General features: G+C 35.2%; 1 protein-coding gene across 1 annotated transcript in view; it reads right to left on the bottom strand.

Moving 5' to 3' along the window:
- Window positions 1–12,574, bottom strand: part of LOC110466290 (ras-related protein Rab-24-like) — a 17,678-nt gene extending 5,104 nt beyond the window's left edge. Inside the window, exons 1-6 of the mRNA XM_021522696.1 lie at window positions 12,096–12,574; window positions 11,528–11,596; window positions 10,931–11,077; window positions 9,738–9,837; window positions 9,333–9,383; window positions 8,393–8,464 (exon numbers count right to left, since the gene is read on the bottom strand). Coding sequence (XP_021378371.1) covers window positions 8,393–8,464; window positions 9,333–9,383; window positions 9,738–9,837; window positions 10,931–11,077; window positions 11,528–11,596; window positions 12,096–12,227 — 571 coding nt within the window. The 5' untranslated portion in view covers window positions 12,228–12,574. The remainder of the gene's footprint in view (window positions 1–8,392; window positions 8,465–9,332; window positions 9,384–9,737; window positions 9,838–10,930; window positions 11,078–11,527; window positions 11,597–12,095) is intronic.
- Window positions 12,575–16,161: the final 3,587 nt, after the last annotated feature.

A 16,161-nucleotide genomic window follows, 5' to 3' on the forward strand; every position in this document is an offset into this window, starting at 1 on the left:
TAGCCCTGACTTATCCTGTAACAAACATTACAAATAGTTATAGTCCTGACTTATCCTGTAACAAACAGTACAAATAGTTATAGCCCTGACCTATCCTGTAACAAACAATACACATATTTATAGCCCTGACTTATCCTGTAACGAACAGTACAAATAGTTTTAGCCCTGACTTATCCTGTAACAAACAATACACATAGTTATAGCCCTGACTTATCCTGTGACAATAGTACAAACAGTTATAGCCCTGACTTACCCTGTAACAAACAATACACATAGTTATAGCCCTGACTTAACCTGTAACAAACAGTACATATAGTTATAGCCCTGACTTATCCTGTAACAAACATTACACATAGTTATAGCCCTGACTTATCCTGTGACAATAGTACAAATAGTTATAGCCCTGACTTATCCTGTAACAAACAATACAAATAGTTATAGCCCTGACTTATCCTGTAACAATAGTACTCACAGTTATAGCCCTGACTTATCTTGTAACAAACAATACACATAGTTATAGCCCTGACTTATCCTATAACAAACAATACAAACAGTTGTAGCCCTGACTTATCCTATAACAAACAGTACAAATAGTTATAGCCCTGACTTATCCTGTAACAAACAGTACACATAGTTATAGCCCTGACTTATCCTATAACAAACAATACAAATAGTTATAGCCCTGTCTTATCCTGCAAAAAACAATACAAATAGTTATAGCCCTGACTTATCCTGTAACAAACAATACACATAGTTATAGCCCTGACTTAACCTGTAACAAACAGTACATATAGTTATAGCCCTGACTTATCCTGTAACAAACAGTACAAATAGTTATAGCCCTGACTTATCCTATAACAAACAGTACAAATAGTTATAGCCCTGACTTACCCTATAACAAACAGTACAAATAGTTATAGCCCTGACTTACCTATAACAAACAGTACAAATAGTTATAGCCCTGACTTATCCTGTAACAAACAGTACAAATAGTTTTAGCCCTGACTTATCCTGTAACAAACAATACACATAGTTTTAGTCCTGACTTATCCTGTAACAAACAATACAAATAGTTATAGCCCTGACTTATCCTGTAACAAACAATACACATAGTTATAGCCCTGACTTATCCTGTAACAAACAATACAAATAGTTATAGCCCTGACTTATCCTGTAACAAACAATACAAATAGTTATAGCCCTGACTTATCCTGTAACAAACAGTACACATAGTTATAGCCCTGACTTATCCTATAACAAACAATACAAATAGTTATAGCCCTGACTTATCCTGTAACAAACAATACAAATAGTTATAGCCCTGACTTATCCTGTAACAAACAATACAAATAGTTATAGCCCTGACTTATCCTGTAACAAACAGTACACATAGTTATAGCCCTGACTTATCCTATAACAAACAATACAAATAGTTATAGCCCTGACTTATCCTGTAACAAACAATACAAATAGTTATAGCCCTGACTTATCCTGTAACAAACAGTACACATAGTTATAGCCCTGACTTATCCTATAACAAACAATACAAATAGTTATAGCCCTGACTTATCCTGTAACAAACAATACAAATAGTTATAGCCCTGACTTATCCTGTAACAAACAGTACAAATAGTTATAGCCCTGACTTATCCTGTAACAAACAGTACACATAGTTATAGCCCTGACTTATCCTATAACAAACAATACAAATAGTTATAGCCCTGACTTATCCTGTAACAAACAATACAAATAGTTATAGCCCTGACTTATCCTGTAACAAACAGTACACATAGTTATAGCCCTGACTTATCCTATAACAAACAATACAAATAGTTATAGCCCTGACTTATCCTGTAACAAACAATACAAATAGTTATAGCCCTGACTTATCCTGTAACAAACAGTACACATAGTTATAGCCCTGACTTATCCTATAACAAACAATACAAATAGTTATAGCCCTGACTTATCCTGTAACAAACAATACAAATAGTTATAGCCCTGACTTATCCTGTAACAAACAGTACACATAGTTATAGCCCTGACTTATCCTATAACAAACAATACAAATAGTTATAGCCCTGACTTATCCTGTAACAAACAATACAAATAGTTATAGCCCTGACTTATCCTGTAACAAACAGTACACATAGTTATAGCCCTGACTTATCCTATAACAAACAATACAAATAGTTATAGCCCTGACTTATCCTGTAACAAACAATACAAATAGTTATAGCCCTGACTTATCCTGTAACAAACAGTACACATAGTTATAGCCCTGACTTATCCTATAACAAACAATACAAATAGTTATAGCCCTGACTTATCCTGTAACAAACAATACAAATAGTTATAGCCCTGACTTATCCTGTAACAAACAGTACACATAGTTATAGCCCTGACTTATCCTATAACAAACAATACAAATAGTTATAGCCCTGACTTATCCTGTAACAAACAATACAAATAGTTATAGCCCTGACTTATCCTGTAACAAACAGTACACATAGTTATAGCCCTGACTTATCCTATAACAAACAATACAAATAGTTATAGCCCTGACTTATCCTGTAACAAACAATACAAATAGTTATAGCCCTGACTTATCCTGTAACAAACAGTACAAATAGTTATAGCCCTGACTTATCCTGTAACAAACAGTACACATAGTTATAGCCCTGACTTATCCTATAACAAACAATACAAATAGTTATAGCCCTGACTTATCCTGTAACAAACAATACAAATAGTTATAGCCCTGACTTATCCTGTAACAAACAGTACAAATAGTTATAGCCCTGACTTATCCTGTAACAAACAGTACAAATAGTTATAGCCCTGACTTATCCTGTAACAAACAGTACACATAGTTATAGCCCTGACTTATCCTATAACAAACAATACACATAGTTATAGCCATGACTTATCCTATAACAAACAATACAAATAGTTATAGCCCTGACTTATCCTGTGACAATAGTACAAATAGTTATAGCCCTGACTTATCCTGTGACAATAGTACAAATAGTTATAGCCCTGACTTATCCTGTAACAAATTAAACAGTACAAATAGTTATAGCCCTGACTAATCCTGTGATAACAGTACAAATAGTTACAGACTTGTGCACTCCAATAACAAAAAACAAATACATGTATACACCAATCCAATTCTCTAACAGACAGAAACAGGAGGCCCAACAGGCCTTAATGCTCACAAGAATAATGTCTCTGCCAAACAGAGACAACACTGGCCATCTTGGATTTTATTACTGTCACGAAAAGTACGATTGGTTTGGTTAGTTTGTGTTTACATCCTATTAACAGCTACGGTCATTTAAGGACGTGCCAGGTTTTTGCGGTGAAGGAAAAGCTTGAGTTCCCGTAGAAAAACTACCGACTACGGCCATTACCTGGCGACTGCCCTACGTAGGCCTCGAACCCGCGACCCAGTGCTGGAGGGCTAATGGTAGCAGAATGTCAGATGCCTTAACTACTTAGCCACTGCGGCCCCCTCCAAAAGTAAAAACACCTGTTGGGCATCTTAAAAGGAACATTTGTACTATGTTTAGAGTCAGTGAATGCAGCCATTTGAGAAAGTCAAAAGAGCAGCTGTTCCAGAATAAAAGGAAAATAAAAATGTCTCATTCAATCAGAGACCAGGACAGCCATCTTGAATTTCCAATAAACACTATATTTAGAGCACTTGTTGGGGACCTCAATAAGAACATTTGTACAAAATTTGGAGTTGACTGGCGCAGCCTTGCTTGAGAAGTCAAAATTGTCTAAGCCAATAAGAAACTAGGACAGCCATCTTGGATATTCAGATAGGCCCGAAAAATAAGAACACTTGTTGTAGAACTTATAAGGACCATTTTCACTCAGTGCAGCTTTCCTGAGAAGAAGACCTACATTTTAATTGCAGGTGAATAATGTGGGAGATATGCTTTGGACAAGCATTGTTTCACATATTTTGAACTTTTAATTTAAAGGTCAAAGATCAAAATGAAGGTCACAGTGACCAATATTTTTATAGGACACTCAGCCTTCCCAGGATGTATCAAGTTTAATGATCCCAGGTGAAATAATGTGGGAAATAAATCGAACAACACCTTAAACAGACGGAAATGTGGACATACAGACTTGTAAAACACTATAACTAACAAACCCTAAAATTACTGACTTATCTATTCCTATAATACACATACAAAGGCTGTTCAGACAAATTGCAGTGGTAAGGAGGAACACTTCAGTTGTATAAGTTTAAAATTGATGCAAAATCACACTATTTCAGTTGAATTTTTTAAATGGTATACACCATTAGCATTTTCTGCTTTATAATCTCAACATAATTGAAAGAACACAATAAGAGGCCGAGAGGGCCTGTATCGCTCACCTGGATATCTAAGCAATCATGGCAAAATATTCTCAGAATGAGATCCAAGGGAATATGCCAGACCCCAATGCCAATTCTTGTAGTATGTCTGTATTAGATTTTTGCCTAGCAATTTAATGTATGGTTATGGAGTGGGGATCTTAACTGTTTCCAAGCTGTGACTCAGAAACTAAATCCCTAGGGTTTTGGCCAGACCCCAGGATCAATTCTAATATCATGACTGCATTTGTCTCTTTATGCCCAACAATTGTATATATATATAGTTTTGGGGTGGGGATCTTAACCATTTCAAAGTTATGACCCAAGGGATAAGTCTCCAAGGGTGGGGCAGACCCCAAGGCCATCCTGGAAGCATATGTGCATTCATTTCAAATGGTGGGGCCAGACCCTAGGCCATCCTGGAAGCAAATGTGCATGCTTCTCTTTATACTCAACAATTGTATATATGGTTATACTGTGGGGATCTCAACCATTTCCAAGTAATACATTTTTTTTTGCCCCAACCCTTAGCACTGTGGGGAAGCCCCACCATTTGTTCAATTTTGAATCCCTGCCACCCATGAATGCTTCTAACCAAATATGATCGATGCCCATGGCATAATTCTACAGAAGTCGTTTATAGCAATATAGCCAAATTGCCCCCTTTTGGCCCAATCTAATTAAAATTATATCTTCACATCGCTCCCGTTTACTGATATGTCGCATTGAAGATCTAACAACATCCCATAGAGGGTCACGTCAGAGGTCAACATGAATGCATTATCGTATTTATAACAAGCCAATCAAAACGCGACATAACTCTTTCTTTCAACCAATCAGAAAGCAGGATCTGTAGCATTTAATGCAGACACCTCGTAGCCTAAAATCGTCTCCAGTGATAGTTTGAATATTGCGAAGCCTGTCATTGGTTAATTTTAGTTTCAGGTTGTTAAACTTTTTAACGACAACATCACCAGAAGAGGAAGTCTCTCTTATTTCAAAGCAAAATCCACAAATTGTACAAACGTTGACTTGTAGATAGACACGGCGTGGTGTCATGGGCGCCGCCATTTTCGATGCTCATTTGACACCTCTCGGTCTTTTATCATAGCAAGTGTGTTCCGAAATCATTACATCATCACTTACAGAAATGCGTAAGCTCTCATCTGATTGGTTAATGCAAAGGTCGCCTGAACATGACCCTCTACGGGATGTTGTTAGATCTTCAACGCGACATATCAGTAAACGGGAGCGATGTGAAGATATAATTTTAATTAGATTGCTTTTGGCCCTGCCCCTCAGCCCAACCATTTGTGCAATTTTGAATCTCCACTACCGAGGGATGCTTCCTATCAAATATGGTTGATATCTATCTCTTAGTTCCAGAGAAGAAGTCACTTGAAACAATATAGCCCAATTGCCCCCTTTTGGCCCCGCCCCTCAGGTCCCTAGCGGGTCAGATTCTCCGTTTATACAAAATTTGTTCCCTTTCACCCAAGGATGCCTCCGACCAAATATGGAACAAATCCTTTCATTCCTACAGAAGAAGAAGGATTTCAAAGAATAATTTGCTATATTTCCCCTATTAGGCCCCGCCCCACAGGCCCCTGGGGGGCCACACCCAACGTTTATACAAAATTGTATTACCTTCACCCAAGAATGCTTCAGACCAAATATGGACCAAATCCTTTCATTCCTACAGAAGAAGGATTTTAAAGAATTTGCTATATTTACCCTATTTAGCCCCGCCCCTCAGCCCCCAGGGGGGCCAGAAAAAATGTGTTTTCCTTCTCCCAAGGATGCTTCTGACCAAATTTAGACAAAATCTGCTCAGTTGTTCATGACTAGTAGCGTTTTAAAAGGAAAAGATGACGAACGGACGACGGACGCTTCGGTATGGCATAAGCTCACCATGGTCCTTCGGACCACGTGAGCTAAAAATTTAAGTAGACATACATATAAAAACAAGAGGCCCATGGGCCTTAACGGTCACCTGAGTCCTACAGTAATTATTTTTGTTGTTGAAATATTTACCAATTTGAGTAAAAAATAGTTATCCAAACGTTTGTCAGGACCATGAGACAGAGTTTCAGTTAAATCGGCCTATTAGAACTTGTTTTTAAGTTTGAAATATTATTTTCAAAATAGAGGCTGTGGCAGTCAAATTGGATTTCTGATCGAGCCAAAATAGAACAACACTTTGTCAGGACCATAAGTCGATCATTCCTACCAAGTTTCAGTTAAATCGGCCCAGCAGAACTTGACTTAAAGTTTGAAATTGTTTTTACAAAATGGCGGCTGTAGCGGCCATATGAGATTTTTGTTTGACCCAAAAAAAGAACAACACTTTGTCAGGACCATAAGTCGATCATTCCTACCAAGTTTCAGTTAAATCGGCCCAGCAGAACTTGACTTAAAGTTTGAAATTGTTTTTACAAAATGGCGGCTGTAGCGGCCATATGAGATTTCTGTTTGACCCAAAAAAGAACAACACTTTGTCAGAACCATGAGACGATCATTCCTACAAAGTTTTAGATTAATCGGCTCAGCAGAACTTGACTTTAAGTTTGAAATAGTTTTTCAAAATGGCAGCAGTGGCAGCCGTATTGGATTTCTTATTGACCCGTAAAATAACAACACTTTGTCAGGACCATGAGTCGATCATTCCTATTAAGTTTTAGTTCAATCAGCCTAGCAGAACTTGACTTTAAGTTTGAAATAGTTTTTCAAAATGGTGGCCGTGGTGGCCATGTTGGATTTCTGATCTTCCCGAAAAATAACAACACTTTGTCAGGGAGATGTCAGTAACCTTCCCATGAAAGATTAATGAAATCCCTTTGCCAGTATTTCAGCTTAAGTTGAAAATGTAAAATGTTAACGGACGACGGACGAAGACAGATAGCAATAGGTCACTTGAGCTAAAGCTTAGGTGACCTAAAAAGTGATAATAAACAGCTCCATATATATAATTATACAAATCAATGTATTCTCAACATGAAATATTTCATAATGTTATGACGCAATAAGTTTATCTAAAATCAATCTTCGATAAAAAATAAATTATTCATGACATTGTATTGTTTGATAAGATTACAATGTAATAATTTGTTAAAATGACAGTGTACCAGACTTTGCAAAAATTAAAATATGAAAGTAAAAATTCTAATCAAACAATTATTGTTTACTGTTTACAAACTTCAGTACCATTTCTTTTACTGTTAGAGACCTTGAATACAAGATAAAGTATATCTACTTCCTGTAGGTAACCTAACTTGATGGGACTTTAGTGTATCTACTTCCTGTAGGTGAATCTAACTTGATGGGATTTTAGTTTCAGGGGAAAGGAACACTTGATCACTTGAAACAGGAAGTGTATGCTTCATCAAGACCAGGGGCTCAGTCAACGTTGTTGTCAAAAATTAATATAACCCTTGAACGATAAGGATAAATTTATATATGAGCCACAGATGATGATATAATTTCGAAAATATATATCAATATCCCCTTCCGCCCATTTGCAAATTCCTGAAATACTTAGATTTGGATTGGTAAATTAATCATATAAAAACCTTAAAGCTAAAATCTAACACTGGTCAGTGTCTGAAAATCTAGAAATTAACTCATAACAAATACCTGTATCTCCTTTTCTTTCTGAATTCATTTTTATGAAAATAACACAACAAAACAACCAAAATTAATATAATCATAGTTCAATGATCATTTCGCAAATTCATGGCTTATTTTGAGATTTAAAATATATTTAGGGGCTTTTAGGGCATTTTCATCAATTTTAGGGGTTTTCAAGGCTAACCCCTTTATAATTAATTAAAACCTGTAAAAACCCTGAACTAATTCACAAGTGATTTCCTAAATGTATGTTCAACTTTGACCAATGATAACATATTTCTAATAACTACAAGAAACAGTACTAGCACAAAAGCTCAAATCTTGAACTTTCAACTCAGCTCAAATTTACCAACAAAGGAAATGTTACATTAAGTTTATGAAAAATCTTACCATTTTCTGTCGTTGGAGGAATATTTTTCATATTTATGACATAATCTGCAGCAATTTTATCAAACATTTCATCTGAAAATAGCAAACAAACAAATTTTGGCAAGACAGGTGACATGTGAACACTTTGTTATGATCGGTAGAAAATGGCACACAATATTGTGTGTTTCACTTTGCAGTTCAATCATCACACATCCCAGTAAATCATTGGAATATAAGCAATTAAAGCTAAAGCACAAGTTGAAGGTCAAAAGTCAAGGTCACAAGGTCACTCAGTGTTAGTTGGTTCAGTCTTAAAAACATCAATGTATCGAAGTAACATCATTCCTACTACAGTTGTTCACCAATGCATATGGAATAATAGATCAGGCTACAGAGGTTACAGGTCAAGGGTCACAGGTCCGTGGTTTAAACTGGGTCGACTTTATTTTAAACATCATTTCTGCCAATGAAGTAATGACTTACTACATGTATTCATCATGCTATAAGAAAGAGATAAGTGTGTAAAGACTGAATGTCAAGGTCGATGATAAAAAGTCACAAACCATTGGATCACTAAACCTGGTACAGCTTTAGACCGATGTATATAGTACATCGGAGGTGAAAAATCAAAGGTCAACTTTACTTTGATGAAAACTATCATGTTTGGAATGTCATCAACCTTGCTACAAGTGTTTATGACTAGAAGAAGTATGTAAGTTGATATAAATGAGAGTCAAAGGTCAAGATCACAAGGTCAAATGTCAAGGTCAAATTTTCAAGTTTTTAGTATTAAAATGCTTTCCAACAAAAATAAGTTCTAACGTTTGCAAAGTTGTTTATTAAGATTTATACAGGTGAACACACCAAAATAGTTAAGTTTTCTTTTTAATTGGTGATTATCAGATGTTTTGTAGGCAACCTTCTCTGTAGTATAACTGTGGACAAAGTGTTATATACTCACCAATAGTTTCTCCTGTCACACTGGATGTCTCATAAATGTCCGACTGTAAATCTGAAAACGAAACAAGACTACATGTAGCTTCATCAGTCTCCATATATACCAGGAATATATCCATGGAAACTAGTAATGATTCAATGCATTTACCATCAGAAGACAATAGCTAGGATAACAGTGATCATTGGACAATTCTGATTAATATACTAGATTACTAGATTACTAAATTTGTAAATTTTAAACTTTCTCTTTTCTTTTTACTTATTTCCCAGATAAATCCTACAGGTAAATTAAGGTTGGTACCAACTTGAATATAAACACATGTACCTTCACACAAAAGGATAGAGGTTAGCTAATTTTCATTTAGCAATTAGTATATTAAATGAGCTGACCACACTAGACTGGTCTTACCTTGTGCTAGTGACTGCACCACACTCAAACTGACTGCTCTAGATTCTGGGTCATCGTCTATTAGATCCTTCTTTGTACCACAAAGATACATCCGACAATTCTACAAACAATTACTTTCATTACATCTTACAGTCCTGGGTCATTGTCTTTGAGATCATTCGTTGTACCACAAAGATACATTAATAATTGGACAAACAAAAACATTCATATTATATCTTAACAATTCTTGGTCATCCGTCTTCTAAGATTTTCTTTGTGCTTGTGACAGAGAGACAACAGAAAGTTCTACAATTAAAGCCTGACATAAAAGAGAACAAACATACAGTTGGCTAGATATGACATTGTGTTAGTAAAGCTAGAAAAAGTAATAAAAAAAAATAAAGCCATGTCTGATATTCAACGATGTCCTTTAAGTCAGGTTTCACCGTGTTTTAGGATTTCTTCATGTTAAGATTCAGTAAAGTCAGGTTCCATTTATCACAGGATATCCTGAAAGTCAGGTGCCAGTAAAGTCAGATTTTACCGTTTATCACAAGGTGTCCTTCAAGTCAGGTGTCAGTGTCAGGTTTTACTAAATAATTCTTTTAGATCTTCCTCATTCCACATTTCCAATAAGGGAGAAAGTTAGTGAAACACGACTGAAACTGCTTTGCTAAATTTAACCTTCCCTTTTAATGTATAAGAATAACTCAAAAAGCATTCAATTGATTCAGACACACCTGTTATGATTATTACACACACCCTGCGGCAACTAAATCATTTGACCACAGGATGTAGATTTTGAGTTTGTGTTTGTTTGGACTTGAACCTCAGAGTTTGGAGGGAGATTGGTAAATTTTGGTCAAAATAAGGGAGTCTTCTTTCTTATTAGGGAGGTTTGACAGCTATGGAATATTACAAGATGCCCTTAAAGGCAGGTATCAGTAAAGCCAGGTTTTGCTGTATTATAGGATGTCCTTAAAGTCAGCTAGGTATCAGTAAAGCCAGGTTTTCTGTATTATAAAATGTCCTTAAAGTCAGGTATCAGTAAGTCTGTATAACTGTAGGTTATATTAAGTGTGTTCACACTCCCTCAATAATTTCCATCAAGTGCAAATACATAAATTTTCAATTTATTCAAAATAAACTTTAAAGTTTTAGTACAGAGAGATGGAAAAACTGAAACAATAATCTAATAGTATTATATGTCTCACCTCCTCATTAGTCTGTAATTCACCGACCCAGAATCGAACTTTCTCAAAGCTAGTCTTGTCTGTTAAATCGTAGCACAGTATGGCTGCTCTCGCTCCCCTATAGTAGATCTTACTCATCGACTGGTATCGCTCACTACCAGCCGTGTCCTACAAACAAACACTGTGTACTGTTCTCACCAGTTACTCTTTCTATGTGTGTCTTCCTCAACAGTACATCTGTTAAGTACAATTTTGTTGTGGCTCTTTTTTTTATCTAATATCAGTATGCATAACTTTATCGGAACCTGTTGCTCTGAATGTGCTAAATATGAGAGGATAAAGTCATATGCTACACTTTTAACATTAACAATGACAACTGTTTTGCTATAGCAGAGAATTAAAGCACAAGAACATATTTATATCAGAAATATGAAAACTTATATATCAAGGAAATACATTGGACCTATAAGTATAATCTCTGTGTTTGGTGACACATTTGACATTGAGAATTTGATATTTTGAAATACTGTATCTTTCTATCTTTTGATTGTTGTTGCCTGAGGTTATTTCTTTAACATAAATCACTGTAAATGATAAGTAGGATTATTGATAACTTACCCAAACATTCATCACTACATGTTTTCCTTTGGAAATCAGCTTCTTTGATGCAAACGCTGCACCTATAGTCTGTAAACAAAATCTAAACTGAACACTATGTAATCTCAATTTTGAAAAAGCAATAAGAAAAATGGCAGTAGATTCTTATACAAAAAAATTAAAGACAAATAACATACATCTTCTTTATAATGAGGCCAATAGACAGTCAGTTTTGACAGCTAAACTCTGTGTTGTGGTGGTGATCTATCAATTTATTTCAGAAGAATGTTGGCCACATCTTTTGGGGTTCTATGTCTCTATTTTATATATATATATATATATATATATATATATATATACCACATGCGGTCGGAGAATCTGTGTTTTTTATGTAACAGTAAATTATGATTTGATTTGTATGTAGTAGAAGTCGTGTATTATAAACTTATATAAGCACAGTCAAGTATCTGCGAATCTAGACAGCTACATTAATTGTAGTCGACACTAAGACAGGCTGTAGCAAATAGTTTAGGGAGTAATTTAGTTGCGTAATTCAAATTGATGAGATATAATAACAACACACTCTTACGTTAGAATATGGCGTGTCATTGTAGGTTTGGTGAATATATCGCTGCACCAGACAGGTCTTCCCAGCGAACGCTTTCCCTAGCAATACAACCTTAATGTCGACATGGTCCACTGGTTTTCCTCGTCTCATCATTCTCACTTTTATCTATGAATCAAAAGTATCGCTTCAAATGGTATCCATGGCTAAAAAGTGTTCAAATAGTTTGCGAAAATTTCTTTAATGATGAAACTGTGAAGATTTGCACAAATGCCAGTCTACTTTCAGTTTGCCAAATCAAATGGCGTCTGCACAGAACAGTACGAAGTTATACTCATCGACCTAGTCATTCGGTCTACAAAGCGTCAATCAGCTAATGATATTTGTTAAATATATATCACAACAAAACAAAACGATTATGAAAACATAAGTGGACACGCACAATGTTCCTATATTAAGGAAATGACAACACTCCTCCTGTTTAAGCGCCTGTCTGAGATGGGTTAAGATCAGAGCTTGATAAATGTTTTAAGTACACTCTAAATGTAGTAAGAGACAGTCGCGTTATCCGGAATTTAAATTCAATCACACACACACACACACACACACACAGACACACACACGTATATGTATAGTCTACCAGATAAAACCAATAAAAAACTTGTATTTTCTTCGTTACTTAGACATTCCCTGGTTTACGTTTTAAAATCTAACGTTATTGCAGGCAAATTCGTCCAAATACACATGCATCAAAATGCCGACGAATACCAGTACAGAAGAAGATTTGACTGAAATGAACGCCTGAATGACGTCACGCAGCAACATTTGTGTCGTCATCAGGCCTTCTGTGGTTTTCCTCAAAGGTACAGGCAGGTTCGCCACCTTCAAACTTTTTCACTAATTTAATTTGTAAGTAATTATAATATGTTTTACGGCACGGACGTTAGTGAGGGCGGAGCCAGGTTGTAAATGTTCAAGCATTGAGTGATATGTTAAATTACTCAATCAGACCTACATGTATATAGCTTTATAGTGTATATTACAGTTTCCTTTCTTTATTGTAGTGTACTGTAGTACTGGTTATACACATAACACACAGTAGGGGCCATACAGCCCCCTCAAAAAAAGAAAAGAAAAATATGTAATTCTTGAAATGCACATAGTCATGATAGTGTATATAATGCATTTGTTTAAGTTATTATGATTATATAAAATTGTTTACCTTGAAAACCTCCGGATTCAGTTTGTCTTGACTTGGAGTTTGATGGAAGATTGGAAAAACTTGTATCGCTATGCCTGTTGAAAATGTCGACGAATCAGAATGAAATGCCTGTAAACATAATGAAAGATTGCAGTTGGTATGCTGAGGGAGTAAGAAACCAATTGAATAAACTGCATTTTTACATTTACTTAAAATAGGTTAACATATTATCAACAAGTTAACACACAAAATGACCATGCTTCCTTTCCAGGTTGTTCTTGTTGTCATAACATGTATACGTATAATAAGTTGATATATGCTCCTCATTTTAAAGATTGACAAAATGATAGGATATGCTTTTATTTAGCTGATTTCATGATGAAAATATTTATATATATATGGGATTTTATCTAAAATTTATTACAAAATAACGCAAGAATGCTTTTTGACCAAGATTGGTTAAAAATTGTCTTAAGTTCTTGAAAAGTCAAACATATTAAAAGTTTACTAACACAACAATAAAGAAATAGATGACAAAGTTTTATCAGGAATTTCCCTGGTTCAGCTGAGTTAAAACGTGCAGTTAGCGACTGGCATGTCACCCACCTCACTTATATATATATAAAATGGAATTTGCTACATGTTTTTTCATACGTGGTTACAAATTAATTTCGCTTGAAGTCCCAAGAGTCATTTTCATTGAAATTGGAGTCAGTATCATTTATTGCTTCTTCAAATTGAATTGCTTGTTTTACTTCTATGTCACTAGCGACAGACAAACACATGAAATAATACCATTTATTTGACAGCACATCATTAGGATGCACTCCATCATACAAATCTTTGTATGATGTCTTCATACATTTTTTGATGTATTGTTTTTTCTACCACGTTTCTTTGTGGAACATATCAAAAGGTCGCGATCCCATCTCACAGGTGTGGTAAAAGCAAGTAACGCAGAGTTATTAGTTTTCAGATCTTCCTCTAAGTGTTTTTGCTGTAGTTGTCTTTCCTCTTCTGAATACATAGAATACTGCAGTTTTCGTTTAAATGTATTTAAATCACAATTTTTTTCAAGAGAAACAGATGGAATACATGTGAATTTCACAAAAACATTTTCAAGTGACTGAAAATAATTTGAAATATCTCTAAATTTAGAAATGATAGACTGCACGTTTACTGTAGATCTAACATACTGTATCTCAGTTCCACCGGAATGAGTAATTTTATTTGTTAAATTACAAATGCCTGCAGCAAGGACAATCCAAATTTTGCGCAGTTTATCAGAATATGTGATGTTGTCGATTTTCTGACTGACATGATGTTTGATATCTTGAAGTTTTCCACCTGGGCGTATGATGACATGACATTTATGTGAGAATGCAAAAGGTCCATTAGACTCTAAATAAGTATCTAACTTTGCACCTCTTGAATCCATTGCAAAAAGCAAGTGCCGCATATTCTACAAAGACAATGAAATAACCATATTAGGATAGATATTGTAAATCATGTATACTAGCATAGTTTTCTGATATCCTTGAAACGATATATACATATATATATGTATATATCTTTAAGAATAAGTCCTTTGGATAACTTCAAACTTAACTTCAAGCCATACCAAGGATCAAGCTCTTGATTTATAAATATTGTATCCAGAGAGAATTTATGCATAGTATTTTACAATTTTTGTGTTTTTTATTTGTGAACTTTTAAAATTTTGATACCTACAGTTAACTAATTAAGTAGAAGTTTATCATGTTTATTTGTTTGTGGAAATTATAAGATTATAAAAAAGGTACATGAGTTACACAACATCTCAGGGTTTGCGATCGATAATCACCCAACATTAGAGTGAAATAAAATTGTACAGGGATAAATTTTAATCTTCTCTCCATGAGAAATTCAAACATATATGAAACATGAGGAAAAATGTATCCAAATATATCATGTAAAATAGTGCTATAGACAGTGAAATTGGCAAGGATGAAATAGTAAATCATTAAGTAGTCATGAATTCAATAGTTTTTGAAACACTTGATGTATGATCCGTTTGAAATGGCATCCCAAGAGAATTTATTTGAAACTTCGTACAATTTGTTGTGTACATTATTGTTCCATCAGGGAGTCAATCCTGAAGAAATCATGTTAACACGAAAGATGAGAATATGTATGCATTTGAGATTTATACATGAAAAGGGGATTGAATTTGTGTAAGTTTATGGAAATGTACATGTCACACAAAACTTAGGGTTAGTGATTGACATATCACCCACCACTGGAGTTAATGTGCAACAAACTAATACAGTTGGGTATTTTATTCTTCCATCGGGGATTCATTCCTGAAGTTATTATGTTTACACAAAAGATGGGAATATGTGTTTTTAGTGATATCACTAAGTGATTGTATTCTTTCAATTTCCTTTGTGCGTGCCCTGGTAGTGTAAGTGCAAACTTTTTGACATAGTCTGTCCTCATTGACCAAAACATGAGGATGCCAAGCGAAGTGAGGATCTTCTCCATCTCCACCAGCTGATTTTGCTCTAGAGAGTGCTACAAACAATGCCCCTGGATTTCTAGCTTCAAATTGGTTATTACCAGGATGAATGACTATGTATCTGTGTGCCTCACCATTCCCTATCGTCATACCTTGGCAACGATGAATTGTTGTTCCCCATCCTAACCTGAGAGGAATTTGTTTTCTTTTACAATGAAAGCAGTTGCAAACTATTTTTCTCTCAACGGGAACAACTGGCACAAGTTTTGGGTGGCTGTCAATAAATGGTGGACCGGTATACTTTGTAAATTCCACCATGACAACATATGGGAGGCTATCACAAGTAGTGTTCCCATTCAGATAAAGAATATCAACCACCTGTCCCATGGAAC

The sequence above is a fragment of the Mizuhopecten yessoensis genome, unplaced genomic scaffold, assembly GCF_002113885.1.
Source record: "Mizuhopecten yessoensis strain PY_sf001 unplaced genomic scaffold, ASM211388v2 scaffold11129, whole genome shotgun sequence".
Classification (NCBI taxonomy): Eukaryota; Metazoa; Mollusca; class Bivalvia; order Pectinida; family Pectinidae; genus Mizuhopecten; species Mizuhopecten yessoensis.